The sequence below is a fragment of the Perognathus longimembris genome, chromosome 19 (genome assembly GCF_023159225.1).
Source record: "Perognathus longimembris pacificus isolate PPM17 chromosome 19, ASM2315922v1, whole genome shotgun sequence".
Taxonomy (NCBI): domain Eukaryota; kingdom Metazoa; phylum Chordata; class Mammalia; order Rodentia; family Heteromyidae; genus Perognathus; species Perognathus longimembris.
In genome coordinates, this window is record NC_063179.1 from 22348907 (window position 1) to 22374697 (window position 25791).

At 37.2% G+C, this 25791-nt stretch overlaps 1 protein-coding gene across 2 annotated transcripts in view; it reads right to left on the bottom strand.

The window, feature by feature from the left end:
- The window catches only part of Fyb1 (FYN binding protein 1), a 147133-nt gene that overhangs the window by 19589 nt on the left and 101753 nt on the right, over positions 1-25791 (bottom strand). For both annotated transcript variants that reach the window (XM_048368134.1, XM_048368135.1), the window contains exons 3-11: positions 24588-24744; positions 16355-16401; positions 15158-15177; positions 14661-14695; positions 13654-13774; positions 10649-10808; positions 9651-9795; positions 2462-2484; positions 949-1012 (exon numbers count right to left, since the gene is read on the bottom strand). In XM_048368134.1, the coding sequence (XP_048224091.1) occupies positions 949-1012; positions 2462-2484; positions 9651-9795; positions 10649-10808; positions 13654-13774; positions 14661-14695; positions 15158-15177; positions 16355-16401; positions 24588-24744 (772 nt within the window). The remainder of the gene's footprint in view (positions 1-948; positions 1013-2461; positions 2485-9650; positions 9796-10648; positions 10809-13653; positions 13775-14660; positions 14696-15157; positions 15178-16354; positions 16402-24587; positions 24745-25791) is intronic.

The following is a 25791-nucleotide window of genomic DNA, read 5'->3' on the forward strand; positions in this document are numbered from 1 at the left end:
GCTTACATATCACAATTTTGGAATATTGCTCTTACTAGATGAGTTTTGTTTTGAATACTTAAGGAGATTTTTCTTGGTTCTTAGAAGATGAAGTTAAGTCAGTATTCAATTTAAAAATAGCAAATCAATATTGCTTATGATTACAATCAAGTTAATTAGTAAATCTTTAAAAATTAAACGTGAAAAGAACAAGTTGATCTAAATTGATTTTATTGATCTAAATTAATTTTAGAAAATTTTATATTTCTTATAAATTATTATTAAAATATAAAGATATTTCCTATTTAGCTAGGAGATTAAATATCCAATATATGTTCTGATATATATATATAAACAAATGTTCTCTGTGGTAGACACAACAAATAATAATTGTGTTGTTATACAAGAGATAGCCATGTAAGTGACAAGCTCTCCAGTGATTTTTGTAAAAATAAATTATTGGCTGAACACTTGTGGCTTTACTCTTACATCCTCAGGCAGCTGAGAGCTGAGGATGGTTCAAAGCCAGCAGAAAAGTGAGATTCTTCAATTAACCAGAAAAAAGTGAGAAGTAGACCTGTGGCTTAAGTGGTAGAGTACCAGCCTTGAAAAAAAAAGCTAAGGGACAGTGCCTAAGACCTGTGTTATAGACTAACAAAAATAGACCAAACTACTGACTGATAAAGCAATTATTGAAAAATTTTTGGAAAAATAGCTTGCAACACCTATAACTTACCTCTTCTTCCTTTGCTTCTTTTTCCATAGTGAAATTCTTCCAAAAAATCTACCATTTCATTTGAAGTATGCTGCAGTTACATACTTAATTTACTATTGTTATGAATTAAATATAGAAATCATTTTGGAAAATAACTCAAAGCAACATTTTTTACTTTTTATACTAGCTGGAAATCAAAACTAAATGTATCTGTATACTATTTTGCAGAAAAGCGATTCATTGATTATTCTTACCCATCATCGGCATCTTGGTCTTCTATCCCATCGTAAATGTCCTCTGGAGGAGATGGGATTACCCCTTCATTTGAATCAAGGAGAAAATCTTCTATTAATTTTATAGTTCAGTTACATAGAGGTCACAGATTTGGAAAATATTCCTCCTATTTGATTGGAGAAAACATCTGTCTTTCATAATAACCATGTGCATAACCCCTCTATTCCTCTACTCTCAGATAGTAAGTAAATTAATTGTCTTAAAAGCATTTCAGGGGCTGGGGATATAGCCTAGTGGCAAGAGTGCCTGCCTCGGATACACGAGGCCCTAGGTTCGATTCCCCAGCACCACATATACAGAAAACGGCCAGAGGGGGCGCTGTGGCTCAAGTGGCAGAGTGCTAGCCTTGAGCAAGAAGAGGCCAGGGGCAGTTCAGGCCCTGAGTCCAAGGCCCAGGACTGGCAAAAAAAAAAAAAAAAAAAAAAAAAAAAATTCATAAAAATGTTAGAGCTGAAATTATAAAAAGGAAATTAGGCCTATACCTAGGTATTCTAGACTTAAGATGACAGGAAGGGGAAAGAATAGGTGTAAGACAAAGTAAAATTGAACAGTAGATAAACTAGATACTTATCACGGAAGAAAAGAAGTGAGGAGGTGATAAGAAAGCTTTAGCTAAAAAATTAGTTAACAGTGAGTAGATAGAAAATGATAGTAATCAAGAAAATAAGAAAAATCAAAGGGGACGAAAAGCACATCTGTAAACCTTAATGATAGATGAAACAAAGAAATCAAAGGTGACATTTACTATATGCCATTTCAGATCAAAACATTCTCTTGCTTCACTTCATTCCTTATGGTATGCTCTTTAGTAGCCTTGCTTCTTGACAAATATTTACTTATCAAATGTTTATTGTATACCTCCTATGAGGAATATGTACAGTGAGCTTTAAGTTTTCTTTTTTAGTTGGAAAATTTGAGCCCTTCAAAACATCAGTTCAAATCCTTTGAATTGTCCAGGGCAATCTTGTAAGTTGTTACCCAAACAAGGACATTTCTGAAAGCAAAGTGGATACTTAGGATACACTGGGTGTGAGATCAGTCTAGGATCCATAACAAACTTAGAATAAAGAAGTGACCCTCTCAGTCACCTCATGAGCAGGCCTAACTAGAATACAGATCATTGACTCCAAGACCCATAATCTTTCTCCACTGAGGTCCTCCTCATTTTTTTTTTTTTTTTGGCTAGTCCTGGGCCTCGGACTCAGGGCCTGAGCACTGTCCCTGGCTTCTTCTTGCTCAAGGCTAGCACTCTGCCACTTGAGCCACAGCGCCACTTCTGGCCGTTTTCTGTATATGTGGTGCTGGGGAATCGAACCCAGGGCCTCATGTATACAAGGCAAGCGCTCTTGCCACTAGGCCATATCCCCAGCCCCATCCTCCTCATTTTTGACAAGCAAAAATGTCTGTCATAATATACATACATGGGAAAGACTTGTGAAGAAACTTGCAAGCAAGAATGAGTGCATGGCTTACCTCCATTCCTGCTGTGACTGTGGCTAGGAAAAAAATCAGAAATATTAAATTAATATATGAATGGTGTGGCTCTCAGAATGGCAGTGTATAAAAGATGAATGACGGTCTGGGGATATGGCCTAGTGGCAAGAGTGCTTGCCTCATATACATGAGGCCCTGGGTTCTATTCCCCAGCACCACATATACAGAAAATGGCCAGAAGTGGCGCTGTGGCTCAAGTGGCAGAGTGCTAGCCTTGAGCAAAAAGAAGCCAGGGACAGTGCTCAGGCCCTGAGTCCAAGCCCCAGGACTGGCCAAAAAAAAAAAAGAAAAAAAAAAAAAAGAAAAAGGGCTGGGGATATGGCCTAGTGGCAAGAGTGCTTGCCTCGTATACATGAGGCCCTGGGTTCAATTCCCCAGCACCACATATACAGAAAACGGCCAGAAGTGGCGCTGTGGCTCAAGTGGCAGAGTGCTAGCATTGAGCAAAAAGAAGCCAGGGACAGTGCTCAGGCCCTGAGTCCAAGCCCCAGGACTGGCCAAAAAAAAAAAAAAAAAAAAAAAAAGATGAATGACATTCTAATTAAAAGTCATCAGGTGAAGAGAAGGAAAATGTTTTTATTACAATAGATGTATGACACCAATGCAACATAACAAATGAATAAAGAAAAGAATCAAGTGAGTTATAGCACTACTTATAATATTCAAGACAACAACTTTACTGTTTGCTTTTAACATTTTCCCATGAGGTAGTTTTCAAATTCTACATTGTTACATCATTCCATAGATAGACCATTAAAGTACCTCAAGAGTCATACAGAACCATTACCATTGCACTAAATTCAATTCTCTTTTACTGTCTTAGAAGTACAATATTTTTATTTGAGTCCAATTTCTATTAAAAATAGAAACCTTCATGGGTTTTATTTTTATATGCATTGTTCCTGACTCTCAAAATCCAGTTTATCTATATTTTTATTTATTTCCATAGTATACTGTACTTTCACTATTTCAGTTTTTATCATAGTCTGTTTTAGCCCTTATGTTCTGTTTCAGTGTTCGTTTTGTGAGAACAAGGGAAATACAGAAGACAAAATATCTCAGGAGTCATAGAGTTGTTCACTTCTCTCATTTTACTGAAAAGAAAGTCATATACTGAGAAACAGAGTGATGTGACCAGAGCCGCCTGTAACCTTGGCTGTACTCCTTTGATTTGGGCCTTTGTATTATATGTGAGCAATATTTATCATTTCAATGTTACAATCATACAGAACAATTATATATTAACACTTGATTCCTTAATGTTGAAAGCCAAGCAGAAAAGACTGATCCAATACAGATTTTTGGTTAATAAAACCAAATGTGGTTAATGAAATTTTCTAGAAAAGTATGCTATAAGCACTGTATTTTAATAAAGAATAAATGGAACACATTTGTGAATAAATAGAAGTACGTTGTGACTATTTTACACTTGTTTTCCCTGAGACTTCCCTCTGAGCAAGAAGTCAGTATTAGAATTGGTTGCATTTTAGTTGCTTGTTTTCCTGGCAAGCATGATTCCTCTTAGAGCTTCTCATAGCCAACTCTATTTTTAAATTTATTATTTAGTAGTTATACAAAAAGGTCACAATTTCATAAGTCAGTTATGAATGCTTATGAATATATGCTTATTGGTCAATGTCACTCTTCTCAACATTCTCCACTTCCCTTCTTTCATCCTTACCCTCAAGTTACATAGTTTATTTTTACATAAACTACATTAAGTATAATGACTGCATTTGCTCACCTTTCTTCCTTCTTTTCATGTGCTTCCCTCATTTCCTTCTCCCCCAACATGTTTCTGCTTCCTGGTATTCATTTTGACAAGCAATTAATTGTTCAGAAGAGTTACATCTTTGGATTCCTCCCCTAAGTATACCATCCTTTATCAGTCTGTCTTTGTGTGTATATGTTGTCATGTATGTCTACGTTACAGATCTTGATTCTAGAGAAACATGAGCCATTTGTCCCTCTGAGCCTGACTTACTTCACTTAGCATAATTTTTTCTATCATACACATTAACTGTTTCTGTTCCTGGGGCTTGAACTCAGTGCCTGGGCACTGGCCCTGAACTTCTTTGTGCCCAAGACTAGCACTCTTCCACTTGAGCCACAGTGGGACTTCCAGCTTTTTCTGAGTATTTTATTGGAGATAGAGTCTTGTAGACTTTTCTGCCTTAGTTGGCTTTGAACCATGATCCTCAAATCTCAGCCTTCTGAATAGTTGGGAGTACAGGCATAAGCCACTGGTGCCTCGCTCACATCCAATTCTTTTTTTTTTTTTTTTTTTTTTTTGGCCAGTCCTGGGCCTTGGACTCCGTGCCTGAGCACTGTCCCTGGCTTCTTCCCGCTCAAGGCTAGCACTCTGCCACTTGAGCCACAGCGCCGCTTCTGGCCGTTTTCTGTATATGTGGTGCTGGGGAATCGAACCTAGGGCCTCGTGTATCCGAGGCAGGCACTCTTGCCACTAGGCTATATCCCCAGCCCTCACATCCAATTCTTAAAGTACAAAGTTGTCATGAAAAAATAAGGTAGAAAACTGTCACCCACTTATTTTGTTTATAGAGCAATTCTTCAACTTCTTCATGTGGTTTGTCTATAGGGTAAAACATCTGACAGGTGATGGCAAAGTGATTAGAGGAGAAAATCTGGATGGGTACAGCATATGTTTGTTGAGGGAGGGGGGAAGCTTGCTGTGGGATGGAAGAATGATCCTTGCAGATGTAATTTCCATTCTCACAATGTTCATAGTCATTACAGGAATTACTTTCATTAAGAAGAAAGGAAGGACAGCTATCAAGGCTCCCATGCTTTTGTGAATTTTAAAAAATTGTTATGATAAAGGTGATGTACAGAGGGGTTACAGTTAAATAAGTCAGGTAATGCTACCCTTTCCGTCACACTCTCCTCGTTTATTTCCCTCCATTTCCACCCACAAGTTGTATAGTTCATTTTCAATACAGTGTCTAGTGAATACAACTTCTGCATTTATTCATCATTTGTCTTTTATTTCCATTTCCTAGGCCTTGCATTTTTAAGCCTTATTCTGTCTGCTCTCAAATTTGAAGCACACAGTCATTTCCCTGGTCCTGGGGGAATCAGGAAAGAACAGCTGGAGAATCTGAGGATGCAGGTGGCTTAAGAAGAGGGCAGAGACATGATGGGGCTTTTTCTTATTTCTGCCAGGTAAAGCAGCTGGCTCCATTTGTCATCTACTCTGTCAAGTGTCTGTTTTGTGATGAGAACTGTTCTGATAGTAGCTGTTGATTTTTAAACCAAACATGTATAGAAACCATTTCTTTCTTGATTTTATTATTTGCTATGAACACAAGGATGGATGTTATTCAGCATCATGAAACTATCCATATCATTAAGTAGAATATCCTCCTTTTTCTGCTCCATGTTTATGAACTAGAGCATGTTTCAGACTTATGATACACACACACACACATACACACACACATATGCTTTGTAAAATTGAGAAGGTAATAGCAACAGTTCTGGGTTTTGTCTTCCTATTATGGTTAAGCAATTTTTTTAAAGACTATTATTCCTATTTGGGTGCCAGTAGTTCATGTGTATAATCCTACCTACTCAAAGGTTGAGATCTGAGGATCAGACTGAAATCAGCCTGAGCAAGAAAGTCCATGAGATTTTTATGTTAAATTAACATGCAAAAAGCCAGAAGTGGCTCAAGTGATAAAGCACTGGCCTCGAGAAAAAAGCTAAAAGACTATGCCCAGGTCCTGAGTGTAAATCACAGAACACAGACACACACACACACACACACACACACACACACAAACACACACACACTCACAGAAATGTAATTTCTTTTTATAAGTTTACTTTTTCTTGTACACATACTAGTACAAATAAGTATTTATTAATGCAAGTGGAGATCTTTAAGGTCTCCAAAAGAAATGAATTAAAAATGTAAAGTATATTAAAATAAAGTCAATATACTGGTAATATACTTGACATACTGATGTCTAGAAAATTCTGTGAGTTGTAGAATATGACTGCTTGGAATTTCATCTGAACTCTTAACTGGAATTTACTAATTCTTAAGCAAGGTAGATGTAGTTTTTTTTTTGTTTTTTTTTTTGCTAGTCTTGGGGTTTGAATTCAGGGCCTGAATACTGCCCCTGGCTTCCTTTTGCTCAAGGCTAGCATTCTATTTCTTGAGCCACAGCTCCACTTCTGGCCTTTTCTGTTTATGTGATACTAAGGAATCCAACCCATTGCTTCATGCAAGCTAGGCAAGCACTCTACCACTAAGCCCCTTTCCCAGCCCTTGATGTATTTCTTGTTACTAAAGCTAGTTTATGAACTTCAGACTCATGTGCATGCATTGAATATTTTGGTATACATCGCTCATTTCATATTTAGAAGATGATATGAAGGTGTAACAGGATTTTATTCACTTTAAAAAGATAATATTGCCAGAAATAATGCAATAAGCTTATCTGATAACAAAGTTAAATAAGAGAGAAATTTAATTTGTCATATGCTTTATAAGAAGCATAATGTTCTTTCAACTTTAAGTACATTACTAAATTGGTGGTTCTGCATTTGTAAATGGTTGGCATTTTTGAGATTCTTCTTTGATATTTGCATCATACAGTATGCAGGCATAGTTTTCAGGAAAAAGATAATTTTTTTTTTTTTTTTTTTGGCCAGTCCTGGGCCTTGGACTCAGGGCCTGAGCACCGTCCCTGGCTTCCTTTTGCTCAAGGCTAGCACTCTGCCACTTGAGCCACAGCGCCCCTTCTGGCCGTTTTCTATATATGTGGTGCTGGGGAATCGAACTCAGGGCCTCATGTATACGAGGCAAGCGCTCTTGCCACTAGGCCATATCCCCAGCCCAAAAGATAATATTTTTGAGATCAAACTGGGGGTCTCTCAATTTTATAAAGCAGGCATTTAAAATTGAAGATCCTTAACAATGTTGGAAAGTTTTTCCTCCTCCATTTCCTTTCCCTAGAGAAAACTATGCCTTTCACTATAGAGAGACTACTGGGGGAAGAGAGAAGAAAATGAGTGGAAATGTATAAAAGTGAAAATGAAGATTTGAGCTAGACCAGAGAGAGAGAGAAGAGATGAAATGGAGAGGAAGGAAGCTGAAGACTGAGAAATGAAAGGAGGAAAGTTGTTATGGTTTGAATTTGAGCAGTGTCCCCCAAAGGCCTATGTGTTAAAATCACAGTCCCTAGGGTGGTGTCACTAGAAGAGAGTGGATCCTCGTGGTGGAAGTCCTAGTATTTTAGGAGAAAAAGTCATATTAATATAATGGAGCAGGGGCTGGGGATATGGCCTAGTGGCAAGAGTGCCTGCCTCATATACATGAGGCCCTGGGTTCGATTCCCCAGCACCACATATACAGAAAATGGCCAGAAGTGGTGCTGTAGCTCAAGTGGCAGAGTGCTAGCCTTGAGCAAAAAGAAGCCAGGGACAGTGCTCAGGCCCTGAGTCCAAGCACCAGGACTGGCCAAAAAAAAAAAAAAATATATATATATATAATGGAGCAATGGAAAGTTGGATAAGGAGTTGAAACCCAGGGATCATAGGGAAGTATGATTTCATTTCTAAGGAATACATTGGAACTATAGCAAAAATACATCCTTATTTTGTTATATTTTTCTTGTTTTTTTTTTTTGGCCAGTCCTGGGCCTTGGACTCAGGGCCTGAGCACCGTCCCTGGCTTCTTCCCGCTCAAGGCTAGCACTCTGCCACTTGAGCCACAGCGCCGCTTCTGGCCGTTTTCTGTATATGTGGTGCTGGGGAATCGAACCTAGGGCCTCGTGTATCCGAGGCAGGCACTCTTGCCACTAGGCTATATCCCCAGCCCTTGTTATATTTTTCAAAGGACAGAAATTTATTTGGCCTTGGAGATAGCCAAAAAAAAAAAAAAAAGAGGTCTAACTTTCTATTTTATGTGTCATATTTTACCAAATCATTTTTGCCTCGGGTAGGTCCCTACAATCAAACTATATATATGCATATATCTGCATATATATCATATATATACATATATAGTTTGTTTTCATTTTTTTTTTTTTGGCATTTTTTTTTTTTTTTTTTTTTTGGCCAGTCCTGGGCCTTGGACTCAGGGCCTGAGCACTGTCCCTGGCTTCCTTTTGCTCAAGGCTAGCACTCTGCCACTTGAGCCACAGCGCCGCTTCTGGCCGTTTTCTGTATATGTGGTGCTGGGGAATCGAACCTAGCGCCTCATGTATCCGAGGCAGGCACTCTTGCCACTAGGCTATATCCCCAGCCCCTTGTTTTCATTTTAATTTATTTATTTTTGGTCACTTGTGGGTCTTGAACTCTGGGACTGGGTGCTTTCCCTGAACTCTTCAGCTTAAAACTAGCACTCTACCACTTTGAGCCACAGCGCCACTTCTGGTTTCCTGGTGGTAATTGGAGATCAGACTCTCAGGGACTTTCCTGCTGGGACTAGCTTTGAACTGTGATCCTCTGATCTCAGCCTCCTGAGTAACTAGTTTTATATGCATGAGCTACTGATGCCCAGTGAAAGCATAGTATCATAAAAGTATTTTATAATAACAAGACATTTGACATGGCCTAGCAAATGGCCTGTTAGAACATTTGATTTATGTAAGTAAAATAACAGAGAGTTTCAAATGACCTTTCATTCATATTGATGTTATTGTAAGTGATGATTTATTGTGGTTTAAAATTGTATTTTTCAAGGTTTTCTGAACAGTAAGGATACTCTTTATTTTAGTTTTATATTATTATTATTATCAGGCAGTCTTTGGTCTTGAACTCAGGGCCTGAGCACTGTCCCTGGTTTCTTTTTGCTCAAGGCTGGTACTCTACCATTTGAGCCACAGCGCCACTTCTGACTTTTTCTGTATATGTGGTGCTAAGGAATCTAACCCAGGGCTTCATGTAAATGAAGCAAGCACTCTACCACTAAGCCACATTCCCAGCCCAAGGCCATATTCCTAGCCCTGTATTTTATTTTATCTTACATTTATCTTATTTTTCTCATTGTAGTAACAGGCCTAGTCAAGTCATTCATCAAGCAAAAGCCTGGGAGAGAGCACTAGGGAATATGGAAGATTAAGTTGTAGTGTATCAAGACACCTAATCTCTGGCAAGGAGACAGTCAGGTTTGTGATACAGAATGTAGGTCACATACCTGTTATTAGCATCCTGTTCTGCCACATCATCATATACTTCCTGGTCATCCTCAATAGGTCTTGATGAAAGAGGACCAAGCGAGTTCTTCTTCTGTTTTAGAGAGTCATAGTCAATTTCCACTGCAGTTGTTTTAATGTAACCATCTACCAAAAAAAGAATAGACTTTAGGTTCAGGCAATTGTAACTTAAATACTTTAATGTTGTGAGTAAAATATCAATTGGACACCTGTTTTTTCCCCCTCTACTTCTGAAAATAGAGCTAAATGGTTGAATACTTGCCTAGGTGCCCAAGGCTCTTAAATTAATCTAAAGGAACACACACACACACACACACACACACACACACACACACACACACACACACACACACAGATGGCAGTTTAGTAAACATTAAAAAAGATTTCCGGGGCTGGGGATATGGCCTAGTGGCAAGAGAGCTTGCCTTCTATACATGAGGCCCTGGGTTCAATCCCCCAGCACCACATATACAGAAAACGGCCAGAAGTGGCACTGTGGCTCAAGTGGCAGAGTGCTAGCCTTGAGCAAAAGGAAGCTAGGGACAGTGCTCAGGCCCTGAGTTCAAAGTCCAGGACTGGCAAAAAAAAAAAAAAAGATTTCCATTTATTTATTTGTTTGCAATTCTGATATATAGACAGCCTGTGTGGTTTCTCTATATTGCTGTTCGACGTCAAAGGTTTACCAATTATATTTCAAGCTTACTGTCTATTTTAAAGACTCAAAAGTGATTCATATGAATCTTTATTTTCTTTTAATACAAATGAAGAGTTTAATGACTTTGATCCTTTCTGGAGGAATACTTAACTTTCTATTGCTTTACATGTAAAAACACAGATGAGGTAAAGAGAGAAGTATACTTGTCATTTCAAATCTTCCTATCTCTATCCACCCCGGAACGTATTCCAAACTTGATGCTAACAGTTTTTGTAAGAGTATTTAAAAGAAAACTTTTTGAGGATATAGGCAAATTAAACTCACATGACCCTCTTGCTGTTCTGCCCAACCACTTTCCTTCAGGGTTATCTGTGATGCGGATTATTTCTATTTCCTCTCCTTGCTTGAAGCTTAGCTCATTCTTTCCCCCTTTGACATCACAGCAAGCCCTTGCATGATGGATGACTTGAATAGGGCCTGTTAGCTACAATGACAAATAAATAAAACAAAAATGGGCTTATTTATTATTTAGGAAACCTTTAAGGAGTGCAATTTTGAAAAACAACAAATTCATAACTTGATACCCTGTTTATACAGAACATGTAAAGGTTTCAACTATAAATTGAGGGTCTCATTCCTAGTGAATGTTTTTAGGGAGAGTTAGGAGAAAACCAGAGTTGAGGACTGGGAATATGGCCTAGTGGCAGAGTGCTTGCCTCGTATACATGAAGTCCTGGGTTCAATTCCTCAGCACCACATATATAGAAAAAGGGCAGAAATGGCACTGTGCTCAAATGGTAGAGTGCTAGCCTTGAGCAAAAAAAAAAGCCAGGGACAGTGCGCAGGCTCTGAGTTCAGCCCCAAAACTGTCAAAAAAAAAAAAAAAAAAGAAAGAAAAAGGAAACCAGAGCTCTATTGGCCATAAGAAGTTTGCATGAGAACTGCAAAGGCAGCTATATTGTTCACGTACAGTCCATGCTGCCTACTATGTGTTTTTATCGGATATATGGTAGTCTGATTGGTAGAGGTAGCCTCTGAATTATCCAGTCATAAATTCATTTCTAAACTCATTTTTTTTTCAGTATTCAGGTTTTGAATTCAGGCTCTCACACTTGCTAGGCTGGTGTGATACCGCTGAGCCATACCTCCAGCCCAGCTTTTCACTTTCTGCTTAGTAGAAAGCCTGAGCTCTGATCTATCTACTTAGGCTTCCTATTGTTGGGAGGGTTACAGGGAGTGCCACCAGTCTAGTTTCCACAGAAGGGAATTGAGCAATTTCTTTCCTCAATAACATGATGGTTTCTTGACAGAAAGAATAATCTAGTGTAGTCTATGAACCTTAAGATCCTAATTTTCCAGCCCAAAATTGGAGTACTCAACATAATTTCTTGGATTTTCTGGCATGCAAATATACATTGTAACTTCTGAAGCTCTATCTTTTTCATTAATTTATGATGCTATGAATTATAAGCCATATTATTATGTACTATTGAGAAACTTTCAAAAAGCTTAATTAAATTATGGTTTGCCATAATATTGATGATATTTAATTGTCACATTCAAAATTATTATTACTATAGAATGTGATGTACAGGGGAGGGTTGCAGTTACATAAATCAGATAAAGAGTACATTTTGGGGGAATAATATCACCCCTTTCCTCGCTTGCTCCCAATCAACTGTCACTTTAAAAACCAAATTATCTATTAATATCTTGTCAAAGAAATACAGTTGGACAAACTTCTGAAATTTTTTCTAGTTATTTAAGTTCTACATGTTTTTCTTACTAAAAACGTAATTTGAGTGAAAAGGTAAGATAATGTGAATGTTATTTTTCCCAAAGATACAAAGAATGACCCTACAATTCCTTGAAAATTATAACTAATTTCTCAAGAAGTATGTTATATAGGTTTTATTTACATAATTAATTTTTCACTTAAAATATAAACTTTGGTAGACTTGTATTCTGTATTAGTAAAATATTTCAATATCCACGCTATAATCATAATTGCTTGTATCTAATGAGTTATTTCCAAAATTTAATGAGAAGCTATAATAGGTACAGTGATGCTTGTGCAATATTTTATTTAATCTCATAAAAAACTTTCTAAAAAGTAACACTTGTCCTTATTTTAAAGAATAAGAATGTGAGGGGCTGGGGATATAGCCTAGTGGCAAGAGTGCCTGCCTCGGATACACGAGGCCCTAGGTTCGATTCCCCAGCACCACATATACAGAAAACGGCCAGAAGCGGCGCTGTGGCTCAAGTGGCAGAGTGCTAGCCTTGAGCGGGAAGAAGCCAGGGACAGTGCTCAGGCCCTGAGTCCAAGGCCCAGGACTGGCCAAAAAAAAAAAAAAAAAAAAAAAAAAAAAAGAATAAGAATGTGAATCTCAGCAAATGTAAGTGATAAACACAAGATTATATCGATCCTTTTAGGGATTAGCCTCTGAATTCACATCTACCCAACTGACTCTTAGCTGGATATTTTCCCTGCAACTGCTGCTGAATTTCCATTTTAGTATAGTAAGTGTGCTGAGAAGACACCCACAAATCACATTCTTATAATTCTGGTGGAGGAATACTGAACTAAAACATGCTATGAATTTAAAGTGAAGACTAGTTTTGTAATGTAAATAATCACTCTAAGTGTATCTGAGACGCAGGACATATATAAGACCAGATATGTCATTAAGGATGAGGAAACTAGAGAGTCTTGCCTGTGAGCAGACTTTAGCTGTAGTAATATTAGAAGTCACACAGTTATGGAGATCAAGGGAGGCAGAGATTCATAAAAGGGATGGAAAGCAGGTATCAGAAATAAAAAAAGGCAAACATGTAGGTCAGTTTCAGATACCAGCAACTGAAGTAACTCAAAGAAATGTTCCCCTGAGTTAGTTTTGGTTCTCCCAGGAGACACTGTGTCACTTACATCACTAAATTGTGAGCCATCAGGCCACCCAACCTCATGGGTGATCCTAAACTCATGGTATAAATAGGTCAACAGGAAATATTCATCCATTTAGTCAACATAAAGTTTCCTGTATACCCAGTAACTATACACCCTCAAAATGTATTTTAGTCAAATTTTATTATATATATGTATATATATATACCTGTGTATCTGTATTATATATATATACACACACACATACATATTTTAGTACAAGGATAAGGTAGTATATTGGACAGAAAAAGGACTGTCACAAAGGTAAGTCCTGTTTAAAAAATAATGGTTAAATACTTCTCTAAGTATTCAAGAATGCTGCCATATTTGTGTGAAAGTTACAAGAAGGTATTACTTGTTTACCTATCAGCAAGAAAGTTCTTACTTTAAATTTCTTCTTTAACTCTTGTTCTTTCTTTTCTTTCTCTTTCTGCTCCTTCCTCTCCAGTTCTAATCTTTTCTTTTCCTCCTTCTCCCGTTTCTTCTCCCGTTCTTTGGAAGCTTCTCTGTGAACACAAATTGTCAGGAGTGTCTGTACGTGCAAGTGTGGATGAGTGGATAGGGTTTCACTATTTTGTTCACAAAAGGGGACCCTGCAGTGTAGGTGAAGGCAAAAGTCAAGGGCTTTCATAATCCTAGGTGTGTGAGATTATTTTTATAGCTGAAAGAAGGCAACAGCTGAGGATACCTTCCAGGGACACCTCCCAGGAAATTCCCCCTTTCAACTTGTGCCAAAGTGAAAGTCATTGCCCTGAAAGAGTCCGTTCCTGCTGCATGCCCGTGTGAATAGGATAATAAACCTCTCTCTTTGATGGGCACACATGGGTATGCGTTCACAGGCACTTCTGCAAACTTCCTTTCCAAACCTTTAGCTAGAACTTGTTGAGCAAGAATTAGGTAGAGAAAATGAAGCTATCCAAGCTCAACATATCATTTAAAAATATTCATTTCTACTTTTACCCACTTTCTAAGGGATTTCTTAGTCCATTGGAAACCTGTTTGGAGTTGGCTTTTCCCCACATTGTCCAGGAAGCTGGAAGTTGGCACCTGAGTAATGTGTTAAACTACATCTCACAGTGCTCTGTGCCCAGGTGAAGAATGGAGAGCCAGTAAATAAATTCATGTGCTCAGGGCATACTAAGAACAAGAAATATTGATTCCTGTGTCTGATTCCTGGTGTGGAGTACCTCCACTAGTCTTCCTTCCTAGAATCCTCAGAAAAGTAAAACGATTACCAGTCTCTTCTGTTTAGATAAAGGGTTCTCATTATACATGTCAATCATCTGAACAGAAGTTTTTCCTCTCATATTGCTTTAAACCACCACTTCCTCTCAAAAAATCTCATGTTCATTTTATAAGAAAAATATTCTGGTTAAAAAATAGAATTCATACATGTCTTCATATGTTTCTCCTTCACTCTCTTGTTCCTGTCAAGAAAAACACCGGGAATGATTAGATTTGATGGTTCTGAAAGATAACAAAGATACACATACTGCATTGGTAAAATATTTTGTTAAACAGTATTTGTGAACTTGTATAATTTACGTATATGGTAAGATTGTCTTTTTTGTCCTGTGAGATAGGTAAACTAAGAAGGCAGGTACAAATGACTTTGTGTCTTTCATGTCCTGTCACCCAGAGATAGCAAGGCAACACTGCTATAGCAAGCCCAACACTGATTACTGAGTCAGCATACTGATTGGTGTCTTATGTCTTAAGCAAGTTACATAAAGTAAGAGCATAATTGGCAAAAATGTCACCATTACTTGTAAAAAGGTTTTAGTTGTTTGATTTATATCCATAGGAAATTAATCATAAATAATTGTTAAATATTCTTAAACTTAGCCATATCATTCAAGAAGATAAATTTATATAAAAAAAGATCTGACCTCTTCCAGATTTCCAGTACCTAAAGGATTAAAATAGAATAAACTTAATATACTGCAATTATGAAGCACCTTAATGTGTGATTATTAAATATGATAGTATTCAAAACAGTTGAAATTCTAATGTTTTATAGTTGGTAAGATATCTCATAGCTCATCAAAGGTGGAACAGTACAAAGTAGACCCTTAGTGTGCCTCTTTTGATACCTGTAACCTGGTTACAAACACTTTTATATACAATTTTATAAAATAATACAAAGTCTTCAAAAATTAACACACCTCTTATCCTAAATATAACATGAGTACATTTGGTTTTATGGAACAATATATTACCAAAAAAAAATCAAAAGTAGTACATACTTCTTGACTTATTTGTTCCTCTAGATTTGCTTTTGTGTATGAAACAAATCTAATTAGATTTTTACAATACTTTACTGCTCAAGAGTTTATTGTGATACCAAGTGTACCAGATATCAAGACATGTTTTCTTATTAAGAGCAATAATAAATTAAGAAAAAAATGTACTGTTGGTGTAAAAATGACAAAAGAACAATGAGACTAAGAACTTCAATAACATATCAAAGTATATATGCACACACGTATATTATACACACCCACGTGTAGAAACTGTATAGTACAAGAGTGACACTGAAAAATAGTGAAAAATGATGAACTATTGAGAATATGGCAAAGAAAAACCTGATTCCATATATAAGGCATCAAATCTTTAGGCCTTGTCAAAGGCCTAAATGCAAGCGATAAAGTTCATAGAAAATAATATGAGAAAACAAAAAGAAATACAGCAACCCATAACATACTTTTTATGTAGATCACATGTATATATGTGTGTATATATGCAAATGGCACATGATATGTACAGTAAATACATGAGAATATTAACATATGTCATGGGAAGAAAAGTAAGGTAGCATGCCATGGAGATTCAAGGGAGTAAAAGAAGGGTCTTGAATGGACCAATGATGTTTTTATCATTAGTGACACAATGAGAGGGACTGATTTAGAGTTCTATACTTGAGATTAACAACAAAAAAATGATTGCTGGGGGGGGGACGGAGGGGGGTACGAGGGACAAGGTAACAAACAGTACAAGAAATGTATCCAATGCCTAACGTATGAAACTGTAACCTCTCTGTACATCAGTTTGATAATAAAAATTTGAAAAAAAAGATTGCTCTTTACCATCAAAGTGCATGATGCCATCTTGATTTTCCTCATTTACAGGGCTTCTGAAACAGAAAAGAAGAAAAAGTGGAATTGAAACAAGTAGAAGCTCACCATAAAATGAAGAAGAGAAAATAAAAACATTTTTGCTTGAATTCTAGTCCCCTCTCTTGCCTTCCCCTGTTTTCCCCTCCCGTCTGCTTTCCTTTCCTTCCCCTCTGATCTTTCTTTTTAAAACTCACTCTAACTTGCTCAACTTCAACTGTTCTTAACAACACAATACTCAGAATCCATACATCCTTAAGTATTTATATAACTCTCCATTTTCCATTCTTATTCTTAGATTGATTGGCATAGCTGGAGAAAATGACTGTATCTGGACATTGCAAATAATTGGTATCAAATCTCAACATTACCCTCAAGTCTGGTCTATAATCTCATTACTCTTCTAGTCAACCTTCTCTTGTATCATCCTTTTCAATACTTATTCAAAACCCTTACCACTTTCCTAAAGCTGTGGTTCCTTTCTTCCTATAGTCAGATGAATATATTATTTCACTGATAAATTAGCCATGATTCGATATGAATTCACTTAAGAAAATCCATCCACATAAATCACAAACTTCTTTTTTGTTATAGTATTCCTTACTTTCTCTCTTCCAACGTCCTCCCCATCTGAGTTCCCAATCGCATCTGAATTCTCAGCAATTTTGTTTCTTCAACTATCCCTTTTCTTTTATGTGCTGTTATTTACATTCTCCTTCCTTCCTGTCTTAGGCCTAAATATAAAATTATTCTCAGCCATTAATGAAGAACATTTCTCTTTGCCTTTCTGCATCCTCTGTGTTACAAGACAACAATCCCACTTTCCACAAAAAGGCTAGAGAACCTCTATTATACTCATTGTCTCTCCTTCCTCTTATTTCTTCCTTGGCCATAGTCTGTCTGATATTGCCATATTTGTATTAAAATTACTCTGAAAAATCTTAATTATCAAATCTACTGGATACCTCTCAGTTCCTTTCAATTCAATACTTGGTAGCACGTGTCAGTATTGGTCATTTTGTTCTTCAATTTCCTTTTTTTTTTTTTTTTAAGTCTCCTATCTTACTTCTTGTCTCTTTGGCTACTGTCCCACAATTTCCTCTGTGGCTTATGTTTTGTTTTTTAGCTTCCCCTTTAAGCTTTTTGCCTTTAATCTTGACTGTCATCTTTTTGTCAGCTCAAGAATTGTCTTTGAAGTGTTTCATATAGTCTTGCACCTTCATAGATTATCTTAATGTTGTTTATTTCTGTTGCAATTTCTATCCCAGGCCTCTCTTCTGAATCTTATATCTACATATCTCTATATATCTATATCTATATTTATACACATATATACATATATTTACTTGAATGTCCTTCACCTAATTCCACATCAACATCTCAGAAACTGAGTTCTCCCCTTTCCATGATGGCTTAAACCTGTTCTCCAAAGTAATTTTTACAAAAGTGATGAATATACTTAAATTTTTAGTACATAATTTAACTAAATTTATAGATAAAACCATTGACTTGTGTTTAGTTTGAGCCATTTGAGTTGTCCAATCATTAATTAAAGATTCTTCTGGGAAATAATTCTTATTTAAATCAAATTATAAGATGTACCAGCAGAAAAAGTTATACAGTGGAAACTTAAGTTCTTAAAGCAAATTAAGTCTTTGTACTACTAACTTCAATAAAATAAACGCTAGGGCTGGGACTGTGGCTTAGTGGTAGAGTGTTTGCCTAGTATGTATGAAGCCATGGGTTTGATTCCTCAGTACCACATACACAGAAAAAGCCAGAAGTGGCACTGTGGCTCAAGTGGTAGAATTCTAGCCTTGAGCAAAAAGAAGCTCAGGGACAGCACCCAGGCTCTGGGTTCAAGCCCTAGAACTAGCAAAAAATAAAAATAAAATAAAATGTTAGTTTAAAATATGTAAATACTTTGGATCTCAAGATTCACTGACAGCCTACTGACTGAAGTCTATAGTTGTTTTCATAGCATATATGCTTTCTACAATCAGCACTTGTTATTTATAGCTAAATTTCTCATTGTTCCTCTTTTTGGATCATCACCTCACCTATAATACTGAGAGCACTCTCTGGGTTTCTGTTTCTGCAAGCTTAGTCCAGGCTTCCCTTCACTGGACTAATTCACTCTTCTTTTCTTCCCTGCCACACCCCTCCTATTCCCCCAGCCTCTCCTAAACACTCTCTTCTGGTAAGTTATCCCCTACTTCTGTAGCTTCTATGGGTCATACCATCATACACGACAGCGATTACCCTGAACTGCTTTATAGTTATATAATTATATAATGGCTTGCAGGTCTCTTGTCTAATGACCAGACTACAAAACTCCCAGGAAAAAGATAGTTCCTTTGTTAATTTTTTTCTTACAACCATCATTTTTACAAAATGATTGGAATAATTTCTCTCATGACAGATCTTTGATATTTTTCATTTATTAAACGTACATTAACAGCATACTTCCACAGCTGTATACAGTGCATGTGAACAAGCTCATCCTTTTTAATTCTGTTAACCTTCTTTCCCTCCTCCTCCTTTTTTCTCAAGCAGTGCTTCATTCCCAATATAGTTTCCTTTCCCCCTCCCTCTCCAGTGAATAGCCTAGACAGCCCTGCTTTTACATTCATATCTCATCATTATTGTCATCCAAAATGATTGTTATAAAAGTTCTTTGATTTTTAAATGAGTGATATAACAGTAATGTCAAGAGACTTAACTCACTTTTATTACTGAGAAGAGTTATCATTTGTGAAAAAAGGGTTTTAAATCTAAAATACCACAAGAGTTCCTAAATACTTGGATGAATAAGACACTTGTGAAATGAAGGATATTGGCAGAGCACACTCATCCATTGTGTGTTCCCCTGTTCTTACACAAAATATTTATTAATCACAAGCAATGTTTGCTTGCACATGTTTATTCATAGACCCAACAATATGGCATAGGAATTTTAGTACCATCTAATGTAGGTTTGAATTCATAGTATGTATAGCATTAAAATAGTCAATGAATGTGGATTGAGAATCACAATGGCAATGTCAGTGGAGAATAAAAGAAAAATATGAAAAAGGGACCAGTATAAATGTGCTGATTCAACCCAGACCCAATTGTCACCAGTTGCTCAAAGTATCCCATGCACTGAGAAAAGCTCCACAGAGAGATTAGAAAGAAACAATGGCACCAGTCACAACCAAGGACAGAAAACTGAGTGTGTGTTTGTGGGGGAAGGGAAGGGAGCAAAGGAGAAGAAAAGGAAGCTTATCATTTGGGATAATAAGTTCTTTCAAGAAGCCCTTTCCTGATGGCTCTTTGTTTTTCAACCATAGCATATAGAATTAAAGAGGAAAAGTGGAGTTACTTTCTCGTATCATGACTGTCATTTTTAGAAAGCTAGTAAGGTTCTATTTCCTGATGCTTAAAGATAGAAAACTGTTGATACTAACAACTTATTTTTGTTCATGGATTTAGCTTTTAATTGCTAGATTTTTTTTCTTCTTCCTTTCTTTTTAAGGAAGAAAGAGGCACATAAATGTGGTTCTGTATCTGCCCTTATCTGGAATTAAATTATGGGGCCTCTCCCTTCTCATGCTTATCTTATGACCTGTGACAAAGATTTCCAAATATAGTTAGGTAAGACTATCTGGCAATGGACACCTGATAACAACAATCTCAAGTTCTGGAAAATTTTAAGAATTTATAATTAATTAAAAGAATATAATGGTAAATCCTTACCAAAACAAATCTCTTAAAGTATGAGTGACTTCAGGGCAATAACCATTCATCCTTTCCTTTCCTAACTTAGTCACTTCCTACTACTTAGTATTTCTTATTACCTCACTTTTCCTGTCTCATTACTATTATTAACCATGTAATTTCTTTTCTCTACTAAACATGGAACCACAGTTAATTTTCATCTGAAGAATTCATTATGCTGTTAAAAAAAATCACAATTCAGTTAAAAATGGTACCTAGAAAGATATTATACTGGGAGATGTTGATTTGAATTTCACTAATGACATAAATTGGCCTTTTGATCCTTTTCACAAATTCTTAAAACGTCTGAGTCAAACAGCAGAAAATACAATGACTTACATTCTGACCACTAGGTGGGGAAACAATACAGTTTAAAATGTATTTAATGTTGGCTTCAGGGATTTATGATTTCTGACTCTTACCTGCCTTCACTGTTTTACACTTTCAAACTGTCCTGACCTGAATGAAGTTATGTTATCTGTGGGAACAGCTTCAGAAATAGGCAGAGCAGGTGATAAAGGCTCCATGCCATGCATTAATTGAATCAACCTATGGAGAATTCTAAACCGCACCAATCACTTAGGTTTCGGAGATACCAATCCCTTACAAGACTGTGGTTGGTCCTTGGTACCAAAATGTCTTCCCTTTTTACCATGATTAGTTTTTTATTTTTTTCTATCAGCTTACAAATATGCTGATATTTTTGTCTTAAAACTTTTAAAATAAGATTGTCTTGATCTCATTTCTCTTACCAATTTCTGCCCCAGGTCATTGCTTTGTTTTTTCCTTAGGAAGGTATCCAGCTGGGCACTGGTGGCTCATGCCTGTAACCTTAGTTACTCAGGAGGCTGAAATCTGAGGGTTCAATGCTAGCTAAGGACGAAAAGAGCATGAAACATTCACTTCCCATTAGCCAGCAGAAATCCCGAAGTAGAGCTGTGGCTCAAGTGGTAGAGTGCCAGCCTTGAGTAAAAAAGCTTAGGGACAGAGCCAAGCTCCTGAGTTTAAGCCCTTGTACTGACAAGATAAAACAACAACAACAACAAAGGGTACCCATTTGAGCTCTTGCCAAGTCTTCTTTCCTTCTTTGTTGAAGGCTCTTTCTGGAAGTCACATAGTCTTCCTTCTAACAATTTCATACCCATTGACCTTCATAGCACCCTCTTGCTTGTCTTCTATAGTGTCTGACCACTATTTATTGAGTAAATATTAAACAAAATAGGTCTTGACTTGAGAGTGGCCTCTGATTAGAGAGGGAAGAACATTTCCAGGCTGGTAGAAATCCTCTTGGGAAACATGGATGTAGGCTTTGGGAAGGGTGATAATGAAAAAACGTGCAGAACTGCCTGCCTCTTCCACCTTTCTACTTGAAGGCCAACCTGTGAATTCCCCCTTCATATTCATGAAACACAGAAGCTTTTGAACCTGAGTACCCAGACCCATTTTGCTTTCATTTCCTCTATCTGCTATCTAACTTCTCTTCTTTTCTAACCTAGATATATCCTTATTGTGGAAATAAATTGAGCAAATTGATAAAGAGCTTTAAAAGTTTTGACACTTTCTCCTTTGGAAAAAATGCTTATCGATATTCTTAGCATTCACACCTTCTCTTTTCTTCATTTTATAATTAACTTTCAAAATTTCTAGCTATAGATTACTTGGGCAATATAACAGCCAAAACTTATATATCTCTTTTTTCTGCTAAGAGAATGTCTTTTTTTGAAGTTGGAAAGTTTAGATGAATCCAATTATAACAGGAGTCTAATAATATCGAATAGGGATGGAATAAAGTATTGTTATCAGAAAATTTTGTTATTCTCTCATAAAAACTGTCTTATAATTAAGATTGTTTTTGAGCCTAGCTGGCTGGCAAGCCCTTTTCAATTTTGTCTACTTTGTAAGAATTCTTGCATAGCTGGAAAATTATGCATTCTGGCACTGGGGCTTGAATGCAGGGATTGGACATTGTCCCTGAACTGTTTTGCTCAAGGTTAGCACTCTGTATTTGAGCCACAGCTCCACTGCTAGCTTCGTGGTGGTTTATTGGAGATAAGAGTCTCATAGACTTTCCTGCATGGGCTGGCTTTGAGCCACAATCCTCAGATCTCAGCCATCTGAGTAACTAGGACTACAGGCTTGAGCCACTGGCAGGCACTCAGTTGCATTTCATACATACATACATTAAGAAGCATTTACTATGTCCATCAGTGGTTTGTATGTAGGAATTCAGCTTCCATAGAATTCTGTTCCTTTGGATCAAACCTTACCTAAGTAATAAGCCTTGTTGTACTTAGATTATATGAACAACATGGCTTGTGGTGCACACCTGCTTTTGTTCTGGGAGCCTGGTATTTTGCTAGCTTGTCTTCAGAAGGTGCCTATGTGACCAGCCCCAGTGGCAATCTTGGGCACTGTCTCTAGTGACTTCCTTGGGAGGTAGTATATGATGTGCACTGCATTTTCACAACTACGGGAAGGCACATTCAGGGTGTGCCCCCTTCCTTCAGCACCCAGGAAGCTTGCGCATGGGCACCACAGTTTCTCTTTGTACCTTTTTGTGACTTACAAAATCCAACCTCAGCCACTGGTGCTACTGCATATTGAATCCTTCTAGTGAATGGTAAATATATGGGTGGAGTGGAGAGGTGGAACAGTAGCAATGGTGCCAAGTATTTAGCCTTCCCACAATTTCTGCGATCAAATAACTATTAACCTTTGTGTCATCTCAGTTTTCAGGATTCATGCTCAAGTCATTCATCAACATTTCTCACTAGGATTACTTTGCCTTCAGAAGCTTCACTAAAGCTAGTAGCTGGGACACAGACACTTAAGACTGATAAGTTCTAAGATGGTTTAAATTTATCAGGGTGGAAAAAATTAGGAAAAAAAGAGCATGATGTTCGGCATGTGAATGGAAATAGGCGACATGGACATTAGATAAATATAAAAACAAATACTAATCAGTTATTTTAATTAAAATAATTCTTAACCTTACATATTAGCTGTGAAATTTCTTCCATTGTATTTAACAGTGAGAACTTATAAAGTGTATTAGAGACTTTAAATTAGCATTAATAAACCAAAATGTCTGGATGTGCTGCTCATACAAATGTACAAACAGCTCATGTGTAGGATAGTAACCACCAACCTGTTCCAACACCTCCAATGACTAACTTTAACCCCCAATCCCCACCACAAAAGGTGAAGAAATAGTAATGGATACCCATGGCAAGTGTGTTTTCAGCCTCTGCTCTAAATTGTAACCATACTTTATTTAAATGAATTGTCTGATATTCTTAGTAACCATTTCAGTTAGATAAATTTCAATTTCTATTAGAAGAATAATAAGTACCTTTATTGTAAGTGTCATCTATCTAGTAGGAAGACTTAAGGGAAGGAAAACCAAGTTGTATTTTGTCAGTTGGGAAATCATTTATTTGTGGTAAAGAGAATTATGTAAAGCAACTTTCTGAAAGAGTAAGGGAAGACTTTGCATATCTTGCCATAACAATCTATACTCACTTGCTACTGTGTGAATATTTCTTGTTAAGACATTTCCTTCTATTTCAATCTTCTACTTGTTTTTTTTCTACTTTATCTGCTATTCTGGTAAATCACACATTTGCCATGCATAACATCCCAGAGTTCTGACATTTCTAAAACAAATAAATGGAGGCTCGCATGAAAAGCTTCTTAGGTTTCTGACAGCTGGTAAACACATTAGTATGGTGTTTTTGTTTGTTTATTTGTTTTCAGTTAGTTGAGACAAGGACTCCCTGTTGTAGCTCAGATTATGGTTGGGAGGCCTCTGTTGGCATTACAGGTATGTGTGGCCACTCCCAGTAATACTGTGATTTAAAGCATATATTTAGCTTGGTTCAAAGTTCTACTCTTTAACATCATTTGATCTTAGAGGTTGCTTGGCTTTTCTAAGGTTCCATTTCTTTGTCTGTGAAATAAAACACTGTATCATTTGATATGGTAGCAGATGATATACATAAATGTCAACAAATCATAGGTAGTCAGTAAAAGATGCAGCGGTGATGGTGATCATGGTGGAAAGGACAATGGTAACAATGGTAAATGGTGATGGTGATGGGAATTATATTGGTAATGATGGTGATGGTGATAATGGAGATGGCGGTGGTGTTGCTGACCTTAAGAAAAGTTCAGAACTTAAAAAAAAAAAGGCGGATATTGATTTCAAGTCCTAGAAAGGAAAAGCCCACTTCAAATGAACTCAGGGGGAACTCAACATGTAATAGATTAACAAAGGCTGCTCAGGCGTAAAAGGTAGGAAAGCGGTCCCCACAGCCAGTCCTTTTCCCTGCCAGATCCTCTCCAATATATCCTAGAACTTAATCATGGGACTCTCAGCACCCAAGCACAGTCCGAAAATCTGTGGCATGGCGTTGGTGAAGAAATGTCAACATTAGGTTTGGCTTACTTTAGGTCAAAGGAAGGCTTGATGTTTCTGGGAGGGAGGCTTGGAAGTGGTGATTGTGTTGGGTGAGCTGGTGGTAGTGGTGGCTGGCTGGCTGGGTGGGCCGGTGGAGTTGGGGGCAGGGAAGTTGTGGAGTAAGGCATCTGGCCTTTGCTGGTACCTAAGAAGCAAAGCAAATACAACGAATTAAGACAAATCTCCAGAGGAAAAAGCAGATCATTCCAACCACAAATTCCTTACATAGGAAAATGCATCCCAAGTTGGATGGATGCTTTCATGAGTTTAATAGTTTCACTATCAGGAGAGATGGCTGTTTCAAATGTTCCATTTCAAGAGATAGATACATTCTTTTTTTTTTTTTTTTTTTTTGCCAGCCCTGGGGCTTGAACTCAGGGCCTGAGCACTGTCCCTGGCTTCTTTTTGCTCAAGGCTAGCACTCTGCCACTTGAGCCACAGCACCACTTCTGGCTTTATATATATATGTAGTGCTGAGGAATCGAACCCAGGGCTTCATGTATATGAGAGGAGTACTCTACCACTAGGCCATATTCCCAGTCCCGATAGATACATTCTTACAGTTTATTTCCCACTACTAAAAGTAATTGCTCTTACCTTTGTGCTTCTGTAAACTTTGTTTTTAATATTATGCATCGTGAACAAGCCTACATCAACTCTGCATCACCTTTTTCATTATTTTACAGCTATGGATTATTTTTTGTTAATTTAGACCAAATATTTAGTTTTATAGTCTTCTTATAGATATTACTCTTTTGTTTTTATTTCCTCAAAGCTTAATATGTTAATTTTGTTTTAGTCATGGCTCTTTGTATTTTCTTATATTATGAGTAAGTCACCTACTTTACTAAAAATTATAATGTTGCTGGGCTCTGGTGGCTCTCACCTATAATCTCATCTCATTTCCAGTTAGCCACTAAAATAAAAAGCTGGAAGTGAGCCAGACACTGGTGGCTGACACCTGTAATCCTAGTTACTCAGGAGGCTGAGATCTGAGAATCCATGTTCAAAGCCAGCCCAGGCAGGAAAGTCCACAAGATTCATCTCCAATTAACCACTAGAAAACTAAAGTGGCACTGTGGCTCAAGTGGTTGAGTGCTTGCCTTGAGCTGAGGAGCTCAGGGACAGCATTCAGGCCCAGAGTTCAAGCCCCATGATCGGGAGTGGGGCAGGGGAAAGCTGTGACAGCGGT